Source organism: Mustelus asterias, chromosome 5, assembly GCF_964213995.1.
Source record: "Mustelus asterias chromosome 5, sMusAst1.hap1.1, whole genome shotgun sequence".
Classification (NCBI taxonomy): Eukaryota; Metazoa; Chordata; class Chondrichthyes; order Carcharhiniformes; family Triakidae; genus Mustelus; species Mustelus asterias.
Window position 1 is genome coordinate 41,267,550 of NC_135805.1, and position 18,282 is coordinate 41,285,831.

General features: G+C 43.8%; 1 protein-coding gene and 1 non-coding gene across 2 annotated transcripts in view; both read right to left on the bottom strand.

Annotated features, from left to right (window-relative positions):
* The window catches only part of LOC144493964 (uncharacterized), a 51,159-nt gene extending 36,845 nt beyond the window's left edge, over window positions 1-14,314 (bottom strand). Inside the window, exons 1-2 of the mRNA XM_078213540.1 lie at window positions 14,063-14,314; window positions 5,804-6,096 (exon numbers count right to left, since the gene is read on the bottom strand). Coding sequence (XP_078069666.1) covers window positions 5,804-6,096; window positions 14,063-14,314 — 545 coding nt within the window. The remainder of the gene's footprint in view (window positions 1-5,803; window positions 6,097-14,062) is intronic.
* trnak-cuu (transfer RNA lysine (anticodon CUU)) lies at window positions 10,001-10,073 on the bottom strand. The gene has a single exon. It is a non-coding gene; the product is annotated as a tRNA-Lys (tRNA).
* Window positions 14,315-18,282: the final 3,968 nt, after the last annotated feature.

The following is an 18,282-nucleotide window of genomic DNA, read 5'->3' on the forward strand; positions in this document are numbered from 1 at the left end:
GCCAGTTATCAGCCCAGGTCTGAATGTTGTCCAGATCCTTGCTTTAGGAGGACAGAATCCCATAAGCTTTCTCAACTGCCTTACCAATGCCACCATCTTCAAGGAGTTGTGAGGATGCACACCCAGGTCCCTCTGCTTTGCATCCTGTCAGAACAGTACCATTTAGATTGCACTGCCTCGAAATGGTGCTCCTTCCAAAGTGCATCACTTCACACTACATTTCTTTACATTTGCCATCTGCCCATTTCATCAGCCTGCATCTGTCCTCCTGTCTGCTGCTATTCTCGTCACTATTACCTGGCTGCCAATTTTGTACCATCTGCAAAGTTTTAAATTTCGTGCCCTGTACCCAAGTTCAGATCAATGAGATATAACAATGATCCTCATGCTGACCCCTTCAAGGGGTGGGATGATGCTTAGAGCCATCCTGCATTGCTTCCTCCACTCAGAAAAACATGTGTACTCTGCCTTCTATCTCTGTTTGCCAATTGTGTATCCAAACTTTCACCGTCTTTTTTATACCATGTGCCTCTACTTTCTGAATAAGTCTGTTAAATTGTATATGAACTGGTCTTGTTCGCAAGCAGTTTTTTGTGTTTTTGTTGGCGAGTTTGTCTCCAGTCAGCTTGCTATTCGAGCACAATTACCTGAATCATTGACATTTTGTTGTGTAGTTTTGTAAATGCAAGAATTGAGGGGTCACTTGGCAACAGATATAACTCTGGATTTTACTAGTTGGTGTGTATATGGAATGAGAAAATATAATCATCAACTTCCACTATAAGGAAAATTATGGCGATTGACTTAGACACTGTCTTCTATGATTGGTCAACATTACACTAATGGAACCAAATACCATATTTAATATTGACTTGTTTGAGAATCAGTCTTCAATGATAGTAATGATGGAATAATAAATTAAACAGTTCTTGCAACTACACCTCAAAACAGTGAATAATTCTTGAGAATATCAGGCAGCAACACTTGCAATGTAACAAACTAATGTTAATTGGGTAATTCTTGATCTCCATACTTGTTCCACTCAGGCTGCTGCTAATCGTGGAGGTTAAAATGAAAAATGAACTTCAGGCCACAAACCTGCAATCTCCAGAAGGGGGGCTAGACTGCGGAGGTAGTGGCGGGCTTGGGGATTGGGACGGGACTGATCAGATCTCCTGTAGAGTAGGATGGGGTAGAGCACTCCTGTTCCTTTTGATTCCATGGGAATGTTTTAAAACTTAAAACAAAAAAACTCTAGTTGATGGTTGCAGAGACTGCTGAAAAATTCTCACAAATTATGAAGATGCTTAAGTTTTGTTAGTGTCACAAGTAACAGTGCAATGAAGTTACTGTGAAAATCCCCTAGTCGCCACACTTTGGCACCTGTTCAGGTGCACTGTGGGAGAATTTAGCATGGCCAATGCACCTGACCAACATATCTTTCAATCTGTGGGAGAAATGCCACCATGCCACCCCACGTTTTGTATGCACCAATTCCTGTAGTACCTGCTAGATTTGATTTAACTGTTTTGTTTTTAAATGCTCTGCTATCTTGAGACAGTGCTACCTCGTACTGTCAGTGTGTGAAGCATGGCCACCTGGGTTTGGATCCAATAGTGGGTAGCAACTGGTGATAGCAGATTAAGAGACAGGTGGCCAAGTAGCTAAGCACTCTTTGGTTGCTATGGATGTTTAAAGTTAAAGTTTATTTATTAATGTCACAAGTAGGCTTACATTAATACTGCAATGAAGTTACTGTGAAAATCCCCTAGTGCCTGTTCAGGTACACCGAGGAAGAATTTAGCATGGCCAATGCACCTAACCAGCACGTTTTTTGGATTGTGGGAGGAAACCGGAGCACCCGGAGGAAAACCACGCAGACACAGAGAACGTGTAGACTCTGCACAAACAGTCCCCAAGCTGGGAATCGAACCTAGGTCCTTTGAGCTGTGAGGCAGCAGTGCTAACCACTGTGCCATCGATATGAAAAACCCGATGGGTTCTTCAACAGGTCCATCGTTAACATATTTAAGGGTCCTCAAGCCTGACTTGATACCTGAACAATGATCTTCACACATTAAACAATGGAACCAACACCTGCACATATTAGACACAGACTATCTCATTGTTTTACACCTAGTCAACACCCTAGAAGTGTGCACAACACATGCCAACATCTATTCTATTGCCAACAGTCCTGCTAAATTGATGCCAGGCATTTTCTTTTTTAAAGGAAATTGATTTAAACATGCTCCCATTATTAGATTGTGTGTAGCAATCATCTTTAAATTAAAATGAGAAATAATTAATCTCCCAATGTTTGATGTAGAGCATTAAGCATCTCTATGGATGAAAAAAATGTTATTGTTCATTGCATTATTACAAAATGCTGGAAAATTCACCAAATAACTGCTCTGAAATTCCTTGGTTGATCTGATATATGTAATATTGATGGGACATCCACAGAGAAATATTGTAGATGGCCATTTATAGAACCATAGGATCCCTACAGTGCAGACAGAGGCCATTCAGCCCATCGACCTGCACCAACAACAATCTCACCCAGGCCCTATCGCTGTAACCCCATGTATTTACCTTGCTAATCTCCCTGACACCAAGGGGCAATTTAGCATGGACAATCAATCTATGTTCTTCTGTACGTGGAAGTCGTGCTTTGCACATCTTTGGATTGTGAGAGGAAACCGGAGCACCTGTTGAAAACCCACGCATACACGGAGAGAACGTGCAAACTCCACACAGTTACCCGCGGCCGGAATTGAATCCGTGTTCTGGGTGCTGTGAGGCAGCAGTGTTAACCACTGTGCCACTATGCCGCCCTTAATGCGGCAGCTATTTTGCACAAATCAAGGTCCCACAAACAGTAATAATAACCAGTTGTGGACTGAGGGTCAAATATTCACAGGACACCAAGAAGAATTCCTCTATTATTCTTCAAAATGGTGCCTTAGGATATTTTACCTGACAGGCAGATGGGGCCTCAGCTTAATGTCTATGGAGATTTTGTGGGAAAGTGGTTTTGATCAACCATGATTGGATGATCAGCCTAATTGAATGGTGGAGCAGGCTCAACAAGCTGAATGAGTTTACAGATGAAGTAATTTATACTAACACAGAGCCTAAGGTGAGTGCAAGTTTCATTCTCAACACCAATGTGTCTCACTGATGTGCATAGAAAAGAAAGTCCATCAAAAACTAAGGGCCCTATTTTACCATTTGGAGCCTAAGGGTGGGATCTGGGCGTAATACGGATCCGCGCCCGGAATCCTCTTTCCAGCGCACCCACACGCGTTTTGCCGGCTCCGGCCTGATCTGCGCTGTGGGCGGGGCTTAGCGCTGGCGGACCGATCTGCATGCGCAGTTCGAAAAAAATCCAAAGCAGCGTGCCCGGGCTCGAAATACAAAACAGCAGAGAGAGCGCCTCTGACTGTCATCGCGGGGGGAGGGGGTGGGAGGGGAGGGGGGGCGGGACCCAGGTCATCCTCTGATGGGGGTGGGGGGGGTGGGAGAGAAGGGGGTGTGACCGATCATCCCCTGGGGGGGCGGTCCCCGCTGAACTTTAAAATAAACAACTTTCTTAGGCACACAGCCAGCATTCAGACACACCTGTAAGGGTTTGTTTTCCAAGAGGGTGGCATTACAGAGAGTACCATTTTCTTTAAAACATTGTAAAATGCAGATAGAGTTTGAGAACAATATTCTGTTACACCAGTAGTAAAAAGTGATTTTTAAAAGTCCCCCTCCCCAAATGCTGCACATTTATACATTGTAGCATAAGTTTCAGAGTCCAACATTTTATACTACATTATTTTACAATTGCACAGTAAAAGAAGCAAAGAGAAACAGACAATAGTCAAAACTACTTGTTGGGTCTCCACAGGTAAGCTCCTTCAATGAGACAATTGGTGGAACTGATATTCTTTAAAGGTCCCATTCAGTTTCATTATTATTCACAACTGCTGCTGGTCATACAGGAAGTAGTGGTCTCAATGCAAATGTCTGCTGTATGGAACATATTGTTACATCATTACCTGTTGCCTTGTAGTAAAACTTGGGCTGCAAACGGGGAAAGAGCTATTGATTTGCTCCATGACATCCGTAAGGTCTGTACTCATGTACTCATCCTTACGGATGTGATGGAACAAATCAATAGCTCTTTCCCCGTTTGCAGCCCAAGTTTTACTACAAGGCAACAGGTAATGATGTAACAATATGTTCCATACAGCAGACATTTTCATTGAGACCACTACTTCCTGTATGACCAGCAGCAGTTGTGAATAATAATGAAACTGAATGGGACCTTTAAAGAATATCAGTTCCACCAATTGTCTCATTGAAGGAGCTTACCTGTGGAGACCCAACAAGTAGCTTTGACTATTGTCTGTTCCTCTTTGCTTCTTTTACTGTGCAATTGTAAAACAATGTAGTATAAAATGTTGGACTCTGAAACTTATGCTACAATGTATAAATGTGCAGCATTTGGGGAGGGGGACTTTTTAAAATCACTTTTTACTCCTGGTGTAACAGAATATTGTTCTCAAACTGTATCTGCATTTTACAATGTTTTAAAGAAAATGGTACTCTCTGTAATGCCACCCTCTTGGAAAACAAACCCTTACAGGTGTGTCTGAATGCTGGCTGTGTGCCTAAGAGAGTTGTTTATTTTAAAGTTCAGCGGGGACCGCCCCCCCCCCCCAGGGGATGATCGGTCACACCCCCTCCCCTCCCACCCCCACAGAGGATGGGCATCACACCCCCCACCCTCCCACCACCACCACCACCCCCCCCTCCCCCCCCCCCCCCCCCCCACCCCACGCGACCAGAGGATGACCTGGGTCAGAGAGCTGTTGCAGGCTCTGAACCCGCTCTTCAGAGGCTGCAGCAGCGGCTGCGGGTTTTTATTTTGCAGGTCGATTAGAGCGCGGACGCGGCTTGGGCCAGAAGACAGTAAAGTGGGATTTGGCGGTAAGTTTGGGCGCGCGGTTCATTAAGTCGATTTAAATGCATGCAAATGCATTTAAATTGGCGGGCCGCCCGATTCGGGCGCGGGAATCGGGTGTTGGTAAAGCCGCGCTCTGCTAGGAATCGGGTGTTGGTAAAGCCGCGCTCTGCTAGGAATCGGGTGCGCACCACGGTATAGGCCCGACGCCCAACTTTACCGCGATTTCACGCCTGAAGTTTTGGTAAAATCGGGCCCTAAGTGTCATAAGTTAATACTTTAAGGATTAAAGTTTAATTATCAGTGTCACAAGTAGGCTTACATTAACACTGCAATGAAGTTACTGTGAAAATCCCCTAGTCGCCACCCGTTCGGGTACACTGAAGGAGAATTTAGCATGGCCAATGCACCTAACCAGCACGTCTTTCGGACAGTGGGAGGAAACTGGAGGACCCGGAGGAAACCCACACAGACACAGGGAGAAAGTGCAGACTTCACATAGACAGTGACCCAAGCCAGGAATCGAACCCGGGTCGCTGGCGCTGCGAGGCATCAATGTTAACCACTGTGCCGCCGTGCCGGATTATTTTCTAATGTTGCAATGCTGGCAGTTGTTTTAGAAATTCAGGAACCTGTGTTGCGCAGTCTTAAGACCATTTAAGTTACACCTCACACTCCCAAATTTCTCTTTGGCAGGATGGGATCAGTGAACAATCCCCATTGTCTAAAGTTTGGTGTGATAAATAGCTCCAGAACTGAGACGGAATGGATAACCGTGACAACAGACGTGTACAGGACGAGCAGGGGCAGACTGTGGGGATGGACAGGAAACAATTCCAAATCTACCTGTGTACTATCGCGTGACGATGGAGATGTTCAACTGCTGACAAGATCTGCCTGGTGTATTTTCTCACTTCTCTTTCTTCTAGCTTCTTCTTCTCACAGATTCTATCCATAAGGTCTCCGCCTTGGCACAACTCCATTGCCATGTAGTAGGAGTTCTCTGTCTCCAATGTTTCAAACAGCTGCACAATGTTCGGGTGCTTGATCATTTGGTGGATGCGGGGCTCTCTCTTCATGTTCTTCTGTACGTAGGTGTCCTGCTTTGCTTTTTTCTTGTCAATCACTTTGATGGCTACCTGTGAAGTAAATCAACCAAATCAAATTAGTAGACGCTTCCAGATGTTAGCCAAGCAGTGTGATTGCTCATTGCCTATTCTACAGACATAAAACAGATGTCTAAGAGCCCAATGTGACAGGTGACATGCGTGTGCTCATTGTTCACCGAACACATTGTATCCAGATGCTCAGTAAGTATCCCAGGCCCCTTTGGAGGCAGCTTGAAGCCTCTTTATAATATTCGAGTTAGGGCGCCATCCTTGATTCTTCTCATTATAACATTTCTCAGCTAATCATGCCACTAACTAGCAATAATAGTCTTGCAGGAAAACTATATAACGGGCTCAACCCTCCACATCTGTTAGTTACCGGTTGCTGCTGGTTAGCTTCTGGATTTTTTTGGTGGGGGGGGGGAGAGGAGTGCAGTGAGGGGCACTATTTTCTACATTCCATAAATGAATTTTGTTTTTTGTAAAATAACTTTGAGTCAGTGCAGGACAGCTTTTATCTGCTTTGTGAAGTGTTTTAGTCTCGCCATGCAACATCCGGTAGGTCCTCCTTCACGGCTGAGTGGGTGCACTGGAGATAACTGGGGCATCTGGAAGAAGAGAGAAGGGGAGAGCAACATGCAAGAGGCCATACTCAAAATTTATCTTCAGGTAGCACTTTTCAAACCTTGATGTTACCAAGGAGATGGTCATGGAGCCAGGTTGCCTGCTGCTGTGCCAATTAGAACCCACAATCAGAGCATGGACTGCACTGCTTAGAACTATCAAGGACATTTTGGTCATGAACTATTCTGCCGTGGGCTCATTCCAGGCTGCAACAGGTTTCATTAGGGACACATTAGGGTGGTCACTGAGTTCCTATGCAAGGAAGATCACCTACTTCACATTCCCAGTGGATAGAGTGAAGCAGGACAAGAGGGTACTAGGCTTCACCCACATTGCAAGGTGTCAGAAACATTCCCCAGGGCCCAAGGTGTCAGAAACATTCCCCATCACCAACCTGGCATCTTAGTCAATAAAAGAGAGTGCAGGAGTTATGGAACTCTCTGAGAAGGTTGGTGCCTAGCGCCAAGCTAGCAGCCGCCTGACATAACAAACCATCCTAGCACTGATGTCACAACTTTCTTTAGTTTCTCTCCCATCTCCCCTTATGGTGTTTCTGAGCTCATCTTGTCCTTCAGATCCATGTTCGTTCCCTCGACCTTCTCCCCACCAAACCAATGACTAAACCAACTTCCCTTCTGGTCCCCTTGATAACTGACATTGTTAATGATTCTCTTATTTCAGGTGCTATCCTTCTCTTCCTTGAATCTGCTTTTATCACCACACTCCCCTCCCTTCAAAAAATCCTGACACCACTAATCTTGTAAACTATCATCACATCTCCAACCTCCCTTTCCTCTCTAAAGCCCTTGAACTTGTTGTTGCCTCCCAAATCCAACCCCACCTTTCACTAGCTTTGAATTCTGCAATATTGCCCTTGTGGCAATACCAGAATAACTCTTATCAAAGTCACAAATGACAGCCTGTGTGACTGTGATAAAGTTAACCTTCCCTCCTCATCCTTCTTGACCTGTCTGCAGCCTTTGACATGGTTGACCACACCATTCTCCTCCAATACCTCTGGGAATGCTCTCACCTTGTTCCAATCTTGCCCATCTAACTATAGCCAGAGAATCACCATCAATGGCTTCTCTTCGTCACATCTGACCATTACCTCAGGTGACCCCAAAAATCTATCCGTGGCCATTTCCTATTAAGACCATAAGAAATTGGAACAGGAGTGGAAGTTCAGCCCCTTGAGCCTGCTCTGCCATTTAATAGGATCATGACTGATCATCAAATTAAATATCCTGAAGCTGCCTCCCCCCCTCCATATCCTTTGATCCCTTTAGCCCCAAGAGCTATATCAAATTTCTTCTTGAAATCACACAATGTTTTGACCTCAACTACATTCTGTGGTAGTGAATTCCATACATTCACCACCCTCTGGGTGAAGGAATTTCTCCTCATCTCAGGCCTAAATGGTTTGCCCCTTACCCTCAAACTATGAACCCTAGTTCTGGACTACCCCACCATTAGTAACATTCTTTCTGAATCTACCCTGTCCAACCCTGTTAGAATTTTATAAGTTTCTATGAGATCCTCTCTCATAGATCTCACTAAACTCCAGTGAATATAATCCTAATCAATTTAGTCTCTCCTCATATGACAGCCCTGCTATCCCAGGAATCAGCCTGATAAACCTTCACTGCACTCCCTCTATAGCAAGGATGTGCTTCCTCAGATAAGGAGACAATACTCCAGGTTGGCCTCACCAACACCCTATTCAATTGCAGCAAAACATCCCCATTCTTACACTAATAGCCTCTCGCTATGAAGACCAAATACCATTTGCCTTCTTTTATTGCCTGCTGCATTTTCGTGCTTACCTTCAGCGATTGATGCCAACACCAATTGCTGAGTATCCACCTCTCTCAATTTACAACCATTCATATAATAATCAGCCTTCCTATTATTGCTACAGGTATATTGGGGTGGCACAGAGGTTAGCACTGCTGCCTCACAGTGCCAGAGACCTGGGTTCGATTTCCGGCTTGGGTCACTGTCTGTGCAGGGTTTGCATGTTTTTCCGTGCCTGCGTGGGTTTCCTCCAGGTGCTCTGGTTTCCTCCCACAGTCCAGGTGGATCAGGTGGATTGGCCATTTTAAATTGCCCCTTAGTGTTAGGGGGACTAGCTAGGGTAAATGCATGGGGTTATGAGGATAGAGCCTGGATGGGATTGTGGTTGGTGCAGACTTGATGGGCCGAATGGCCTCCTTCTGCACTGTAGGATTCTATGATTCTATACCCCACTCATCACTGCCTGTCAATTGGAAAATAAACCATTTATACCAACTCTTTGCTTCCTATCTGCTAACCAGCTTTCTGTCCAGCTCCACCACTACCCACAATCCCATATGCTTTAACTTTACATAGTAGTCTGCTATGTGAGACCTCCTCGAAAGCCTTCTGAAAGTCTAAATAAACCACGTCCACTGGTTCTCCTTGGTCAACTCTACTAGTTACATCCTCAAAAAATTCCAATAGATTCGTCAAGCATGATTTCCCCTTTGTTAAATCCATGCTGACTTTGTCTGATTATACTATTGCTTTCCAAATGCAGAGCTATAAAATCCTTGATAATTGACTCGAGCAACTTCCCCAGTACTGACGTTAGACTCACTGGTCTATAGTTCCCTGTTTTCTCTCTCCTTCCCTTTTTGAAGAGCGACCTTACATTAGCTACACTCTAATCTGTAGGAATGAGTCCAGAGTCTAAAGAATTTTGGAAAATGACAACCAATGGATCTATTATTTCCAGGGTCACTTCCTTAAGTACTCTGGGATGAAGATTATCAGGACCTGGGGATTTATCTACCTTCAATCCCATCAATTTCCCAAAAACCATTTCTCTACTAATGCTGATTTCTTTCAGCTCCACATAAAACTTGTTTCTCTCAGAACCTCTGGTACATTATTCATGTCTTCCTTTATGTCTTCTTACTGTGTTCCTTTATGAAGGCAAGAGCAAAGTACAAATTAAATTCCTGGGCTATTTCATAGAATCTCTACAGTGCAAATGGAGGCCATTCGACCCATCGAGCCTGCACTGACAACAATCTCACCCAGGCCCTATCTCCATAACACCACTTATCCACCCTGCTAATCCCCCTGACACTAAGGGTCAATTTAGCATGGCCAATCCATCTGCACATCTTTGGACTGTGGGACAAAACCGGAACACCCGGAGGAAACTCATGCAGACACGAGGAGAACGTGCAAACTCCAGACAGTTACCTGAGGCCGGAATTGAACCCGGGTCCCTGGCGCTGTGAGACAGCAGTGCTGACCACTGTGCCACCCATAATAATAATGCCCAACGTGGGGCTCGAACCCACGACCCTGAGATTAAGAGTCTCATGCTCTATCGACTGAGCTAGCTGGACCATTTCTTTGTGCCCCGTTATGCATTCTGACGTTTCTGACTGTAAGGGGCCTACATTAGTTTTTGTGAATCTTTTTCTCTTTACATACCTGTAGAAAATTTTACAGTCAGCTTTTCTGTTCTCCACTAGTCAGAGACAAAGGGTCATGCTGACTCAAATGCTCTATTCTCTCTCCACAGATGCTGTCAGACCTGCTGGGTTTTTCCACCATTTTCTGTTTTTGTTTCAGATTCCAGCATCTGCAGTATTTTGCCTTTGTCCTAAAGTTAGCATATTCTCTGCTTCAGCTGGAGGTCTGACTAACACTTATCTCTTTTTCTGCCTTGACTTAGTGAGGTACAAACTACACAAGACCAAAACTGAAAATGCTTCTGTAAGTAGAAATCCACAATGATACAATTATCCTTTCAATAAAGGATTAAAAATCACACAAGTTTAAAAATCACATAAGCTGCAAGCTGAACCTCAGTCACACAGGGAAAGCTTTGTGCAAATGACAGATTTTGATTAAAGTAAGCCCAGATAACGCTCATGGGCTATCTAATGGAATGATGTGCAGCTGCAGTTCATGCCTGCCCATTAGGACAAGGAAGAATGGAAAGGAAGGTTGAGATACCATTGGTCAGAGACATAGCTATAAGTTCTTAACAATATAACATGCAGAAGTTTTAATTGGGCATTATACCCTTATGCATGCATGATGTAACCATAACTATGATTGGATTGAGATAACTCCTACTCTGTTATTGGTATATGCTAATTACCTGTAATCAAAGCTGAGTCTTTAATGACTTTGTATTTCTGAATTTTTCACTCTGAATGCTCGAGTGGACATTTAGGGTCCCATAGATGGCTACAGTAAAGATCATCTTGAAACCATACTGTTACTTTGTTTGGCTACTTGAGGGGAACAGCAGTTTTTAAATACAACAAGAAATCTATCGTAACAGCCCTTAACAATAATTAAAGCAAAAGAACCTTCCTAACCCCCACAAGCCACCTTCATTACAATGTGTCATTCCTGGAATGTTTAAAGTAGAAATGTAAATTTTTACCCTCAAAGCCCCCTATGATTCTGGTATTCACATGAATAATGTGAATCTCTAATGAAGTTAACAACCCTCTCTTCAGACTCTCTGGTTCAACAAAGGAACTCCTCTGTTTATAAAGATGCTTTTAGTTTTGTTGATCTGAGAACTCCTTACATTAAGTTGATCTTTCTCTACACCCTAGCTATGGCTGTAACACTACATTCTGCACCCTCTCATTTCCTTCTCTATGAACGGTATACTTTGTCTGCATAGCGTGCAAGAAACAATACTTTTCACTGCATACTAATACATGTGACAATAATAAATCAAATCAAATCAACTGCATGAATAATCCAAGTAATATTTCACCCATTGTTCCAGTTTTCATTTATTTGTAAGAATATACCTCATTCATAAATTATCTAAAAGAACTTTACAAAACATATAAAAGTGGTCATTTGCAGAAAGTGCAATGATATTCAAATTTTCTAAATATATATATTTTCTTCCTTCTCACTCTAAAGTTATTAAACATGCACAGGTTACCCATTGAAACGAATTACCCCAGGTCTGTTTGAATTGCACAGACTTCAGGATTGGTTATCTATTTCTCAATCTGCTGTTCCTATTTAGCACTTGAACTCCTAAAATTAAAAAAGTTATTCCTCTCAACACATGAACCATTAAATCAGATCTAAACAACAAAGTGGATCTCATCAGCGTGCTGATGCTCATGAATTATATTGAAATGAGGTGGAACGGAGACAAGAAATTAATTAGCGTCAAGTATCAAACCTGTAGGATTACAGTTTCTGCAAGGGTGACGTGGGAAGACCGACGATTGCGGATGGTTGTTAAATATACGGTGGACAGAAAGAAAACATCCGCCGGAATTCTACTGCCCCGCCCGCCATGGAACCGGAGCGGGCGAGGGGCAGACAATGGAAATGTCCGTTGACCTTGGGTGGGAATTTCCAGTCTCACTCGGGCAAGGCCATATTAGGCTCATATTCTGATGACGTGACACACTTAACAGACAGCAACATTGTTACACTTTAGAAGAAATGACTTTTCATCAGAAAGGTGTCCATAAAGTGGAAGTTAAAAATATTCAAGAAAATGGTTTGAGCCCATTTTTAGGCACAGATTGAATGACAGTAACGGCTGCTGCACCTACATTGATGGATGGAAGGATCATGCGACATTGGCTCTCTTCCTTCAGAAGGCAACCATGGCACTGCTAGCACTTGTTACACCCACAAGGAGAAGTTTCTAGTCACAAAAAGGCACAAAATTGTTGGTCCAAGTCTATGGTGAATTCGGCCTGTGGGGGGGAAGGGTGTCTTTTATTGGGAAAGGGGGAAGCTGCACCATGAAAGTTAGCGGGCCACAGATTTAATGTGGCTCTTGGAGGAACTCATGCACCTTTTGGATTTATATTTAGTTGGGCTTAAAAACTCACATTTGAGTTTCTTCTACAGGCTCCATTGTCCTTTAAAAGAGCACCTCGTACATTGCTGCAGCATCAGAAACAGTTGTGGGAATTGCCCTGTGCATTGAGGTCAGGAGAGTACTTCTTAATTTTGAAATGTAACTATTCTAATTTCAGACAGCCAGTATTGAGCACAGTACTGCTCATCCAAACACACTGTTCCTGTTTTGATGCCGAAAAGACAAGTGAAGCCCCATACTAATTTCTATTTTAAAAAAATAATGAGAGAAACCAGATGAAGGAGGAGATTGAGTGAAGAGCAGCAGTAACATTGCCCCTTGACATTCAGTGGCATCAGCATTGCTGAACCTCCCACTATCTATATCTTGAGGATTACCATTGACCAGAAACTGAACTGGACTAGCCATATAAATACTGTAGCTACAAGAGCAGATCAGAGGCTGGGAATTCTGCAGAGAGTAACTCACCTCCTGACTTCCAAAGCCTGTCCACCATTTACAAGGCACAAGTCAGGAGTGCGATTGAATACTCCCCCCTTGTCTGGATGAGTGCAACTTCAGCAACAGTCAAGGAGCTCGACGCCATTCAGGATAAGGCAACCTGCTTGATTGGATCCCCATGCACTAACTTAAACATTCACTCCCTCCACCATTAACGCACAGTTGCAGCAGTGTATACTATCTATGAGATGCACCATAGCAGCTCACCAAATCTCTTCCAACAGCACCTCCCCAACCCACGATCTCCACCACTTTGAAGAACATGGGCAACTGATGAATGGGAACAGCACCACCTGCAAGGCACCCACCATTCTGACTTAGAAATATATCGCCATCCCTACAGTGCTGTTAGAGCTCCCTCCCTAACAGCACTGTAGGTGCATGTGCACCACAAGGATTGCAGCAGTTCAAGAAGCCAGCTCGCCACCACCTTCTCAAGGGCAATTAGGGATGGGAATTATGTGCTGACCCAGCCAGCAACACCCACCTCTCTTGTAAGAATAAAATAACATAAAAGTAACAGCAAAGCAGGCTCAGCGATGCATCTTAAAAGGTGATCATCACCAACTGATAATGGAAATACAGGAAATGCAAAGCTGTTAATTTGAATGTGATTAAATGTCATTAAATCATGCAATGTTAGACAGTAAAAGTTGTAATCATTGGCGGTCCCCACCTCTCATCCACAGTTCTTCAGTAAAAAAAAACATAAAACTTGAGTTTAGATGGAACATAAGTCAGAGAAAAGCAAAAGGAGTAAAAATATTAAACACCAGTGAACTGCAGCATAACTCATCCCAGATCTCAGAACCTGTTTTGAGGGAATAATGTATTTACATGGGGGCTCATTAATTTTGTTCTTCTATGTTGTATTCGATCTGCTTTCTATCTAAAACAAATTGGCTGAATCAATTGAAGTGAGACTCTGGGTTTCCCCTCTAATGCACTTTCCGTGTGTCATCTATTAATCAGGAGCCAAGCGCAGTTCATGGATCTGTCCTTTACCTTCTCCCCGGTTGGAACGTGTAGCCCTTCCATCACCTTGGCGAAGGAACCCTTGTTGATCATCTTACCCACCAGGTAATTCCCAACCCGCTTGGTGTGGGAGAAACTTTTCACCAGGTCCTGCGGTAAGGCAGTGAAGCACTCGGGCACTACAGAGTCCTTGCTCGCCTCGTCCCACACGGTCAGCACACCCTCCACTTCGCCCGTCTCTATCAGGCTAACTCCCGGAGCTGCTCTGACCTCGGCAGGCATTGCTGAGGTGGGAAAGGGAGAGCAGCTCCCAGCAAGGCTGGAGTTAACTGTGCTTTGTGCACGCCTCCCGGGCAATGAACACAGAGCCCATTATCACTGGAGTCCCTCCCTGACAGATTAGCTCCCCGTTAATGATTTGCCTCCAGGCGTATTGGTCTCCCTCAAGCAAAACGGCGGCACATAGATAATTAACCAAACTGACATCCACTGTTGTCAGTCATTCTCCCGGCCCGTCAACAAAGGATATTCAATCCCAGCCTGGAGATTATACCAGAATCTTTGACACAGACAGATTTAGCTCTGATGATCATGGGCGGCACTGTGGCACGCTGGTTAGCACTTGCTGCCTTACAGTGCCAGGGACCTGGGTTTGATTCCAGGCTTGGGTCACTATATGTGTGGAGTCTGCACGTTCTCCCCGTGTCTGTGTGGGTTTTCCCTGGGTGCTCCGGTTTCCTCCCACAGTCTGAATTTAGTATTGGCCATGCTAAATTCTTACTCAGTGTACCCGAACAGGCGCTGGAGTGTGGCAACGAGGTGATTTTCACTGCAACTTCATTGCAGTGTTAATGTAAACCCATTTGTGACAAAATAAATAAACTTATTTATACGATAAATGGCAGAACCATAAAGGGTGTAGATACGCAGAGGGACCTGGGTGTGCAAGTCCACAGATCCTTGAAGGTGACGTCACAGGTGGAGAAGGTGGTGAAGAAGGCATATGGCATGCTTGCCTTTATAGGACGGGGCATAGAGTGTAAAAGTTGGGGTCTGATGTTGCAGATGTATAGAACGTTGGTTCGGCCGCATTTGGAATACTGCGTCCAGTTCTGGTCGCCACACTACCAGAAGGACGTGGAGGCTTTGGAGAGAGTACAGAGGAGGTTTACCAGGATGTTACCTGGTATGGAGGGGCTTAGTTATGAGGAGAGATTGGGTAAACTGGGGTTGTTCTCCCTGGAAAGACGGAGAATGAGGGGAGACTTAATAGAGGTGTATAAAATTATGAAAGGCATAGATAGGGTGAACGGTGGGAAGCTTTTCCCCAGGTCGGTGGTGACGTTCACGAGGGGTCATAGGTTCAAGGTGAAGGGGGGGAGGTTTAACACAGATATCAGAAGGACATATTTTACGCAGAGGGTGGTGGGGGCCTGAAATGCGCTGCCAGGCAAGGCGGTGGAGGCGGACACACTGTGAACGTTTAAGACTTATCTAGACAGCCATATGAACGGAGTGGGAATGGAGGGATACAAAAGAATGGTCTAGTTTGGACCAGGGAGCGGCACGGGCTTGGAGGGCCGACGGGCCTGTTCCTGTGCTGTATTGTTCTTTGTTCTTTGTTTTGTTCTTTGTTTTTATTGTGTGGTTCCAACCCATGGTCCTGTTTGTAATGGAGCAGTTGTGCAGAGAGTGGGGCTGAACCAACGCTTGACTACAAGAGTTCACCTCCAGAAATACTAGTCACCTGGGATAGCAGAATTAGCAAGAAAGAGAATGGTCCGATTGCAATAGTATCTATTTCTCGAGGCTATTCCGACAAACTCCTTCCAACAAATGTGGGTCCATCTTTACTCTACACTCCATAAACTTGAGGTCATGCAAAACCCGAACGTTTGTGTCCCAATTCACACTGGGTCCCATTCACTGTGCTTGCTGATGTATGTTGGGCCCAGGTAAGAAATGCCTTGATTGTAAAATTCTCATTCTCCTTTTCAAATCCCTTCAAGGCCTTATCCTTCTTCATCCAACCCTCCAAGATATTTCTGCTCCTCTAATTCTGACCGCTTGAGCATCCCCAATATTAATCATTCCACAATTACCTGCCGCAAATTAAGCTGTCCTAAACTCTGGAATTCCTGCCTTAAATCTCTCTGTCCATCTTTTCTCCTTTAGGGTGACATGGTGGCATAGTGGGTAGCACTGCTGCCTCACAGCACCAGAGACCCAGGTTCGATTCCCGGTTACCACCCACAGTCTGAAAGATGTTCTGGTTAGGTGCATTGACCATGTAAATGCACCCTCAGTGTACCCGAATAGGCGCCGGAGCGTGGTGACTAAGGGATTGTCACAGTAATTTCATTGCAGTGTTAATGTAAGGCTACTTGTGAGACTGATAAATAAACTCAACTAAACAATGCTCCATAAAACCTAACTTTTTGAGCATGTTTTTGGTCTGCCGCATGAATATATCCTTATGCTTTCGGTGTCAGATATTTTGTTTTGGAATGCTCCTGTGAACAGCTTTGTGATGTCGAAAAGTGCTATATAGGTACAAGTTGTTATTCTCCCTGATTCATTCATGGGACATGGGCTTTGCTGGCAAGGCCTGGACTTACTGCACATCCAAAATTACTCTTGAAGAAGATAATGGTGAACTGCAGCAATCCATGTGCTGTAGATAAACACACAGTGCTGTTAGAGTGGGAGTTCCAGGATTTTGCTTGGTTACAGTAAGAAATTCTATAAGTATATAAAAAAAGGAAGAGAGTGGCTAATGTAAATGTTGGTCCCTTAGTAACTAAGACAGGAGAAGTTATCAAGGGTGTCGTGGGGCTTTTTTTGGTGTTTAGCCTTTTTTAATTTAGTACAACTTTGTTCCCTTTACGTAGCCAGACCAAGCCATGGAGATTTTCAAACAGTTGTTTATTATGTGAGCTATGTAGCAAAAACTCTGGAATACCAGCTAGTGGTCAGCCAGAGTACTGGGTACAGGTATACAGAAGCAGATATACTTTCAGATTCAATTACAAATAATTAAAATACACCAATCAAGATATAGGAGTCATCTCTATCAACTCACAACTATTGATTAAGGTTGCATCATGCATAAGATACAAATGTTAAATCTAATCACAATCATTGCATGCCTGCTTAATTATAATACCCATTCAACATGAAAGTTTAATCATGTTAGCTGACTTAATTTATTATTGTTACAAGTTGCCCTTAATATCCTAGCTTGTTTGGATTTATAAATCTCAATTACCTCTCCTATGTCCAGATGTCTGATTTAATGGATTCTTTCAGACTGAGCCATAGATTGATAAATAAACCTAGACTCCAGAATTCCCCTCCCTATATTATCTGAAGGCCATATCTGTCATTTGGACAGGCTCTCATTGCCTTCTTGCAAGATTTCTGTCTGAAAACCAGCAACCCACAGTTTGGTGCCCTGGTCTACTTGTCTTGCAGCTTTCTCTGTTTGACGGCATCTTTTAACCCTTTCATTGAGTATGATTAATAATATGGCTACTATTCTCCTTCAACGGAAAAGGAAGAAGTGGCAGCAGAACTAAACAACTATATCGTGCCTATCCTCACAGTAAAAGACGTATTATACCAGAAATAAAGGGTACTTCAGGGATTAAAAATGAGTGAATACAGTAATGAATAGCAGCAGAGACAAATTATTGGAGAAATTTATGGGACTAACATCCAACAAATCTGCAGGAACCAATAGCCTAACTCCTAGAATTCTAAAAAAGATAGCTGCAGTAATAGTGGAAGTGATTTTCCAAAATCCTTTAGATTCAGGAATAGTCCCACTTACTTGGAAGTTGGCAAAGGAAAGGAAAGAGAGAGAAACCAGGGAACCATGGGCCAATTAGCCTAATATCAGTCATTGGGAAAATTCTGGAATTTATTATGAAGGCAGTCCTAACAATGCACTACAGTAGTAACTGGCAAGATGCCACATCAAAGGATACTACACAAAATAAGCACTTATGGTATGGGGGGGTAACATATTAGCATGGATAGAGGTTTGGTTAGCTAACTGGAAACAGAGTCTAGGCATAAATGGATCATTTTTGGCTTGGCAAGATGTGATGAGTGGAGTTCCGCAGGGATCAGTGCTGAGGCTGCATGGAGTTTGCATATTCTCCCTGTGTCTGTGTGGGTTTCCTCTGGGCACTCAGGTTTCCTCCCACACTCCAAAGATGTGCAGGTTAGGTGGATTGGCCATGTTA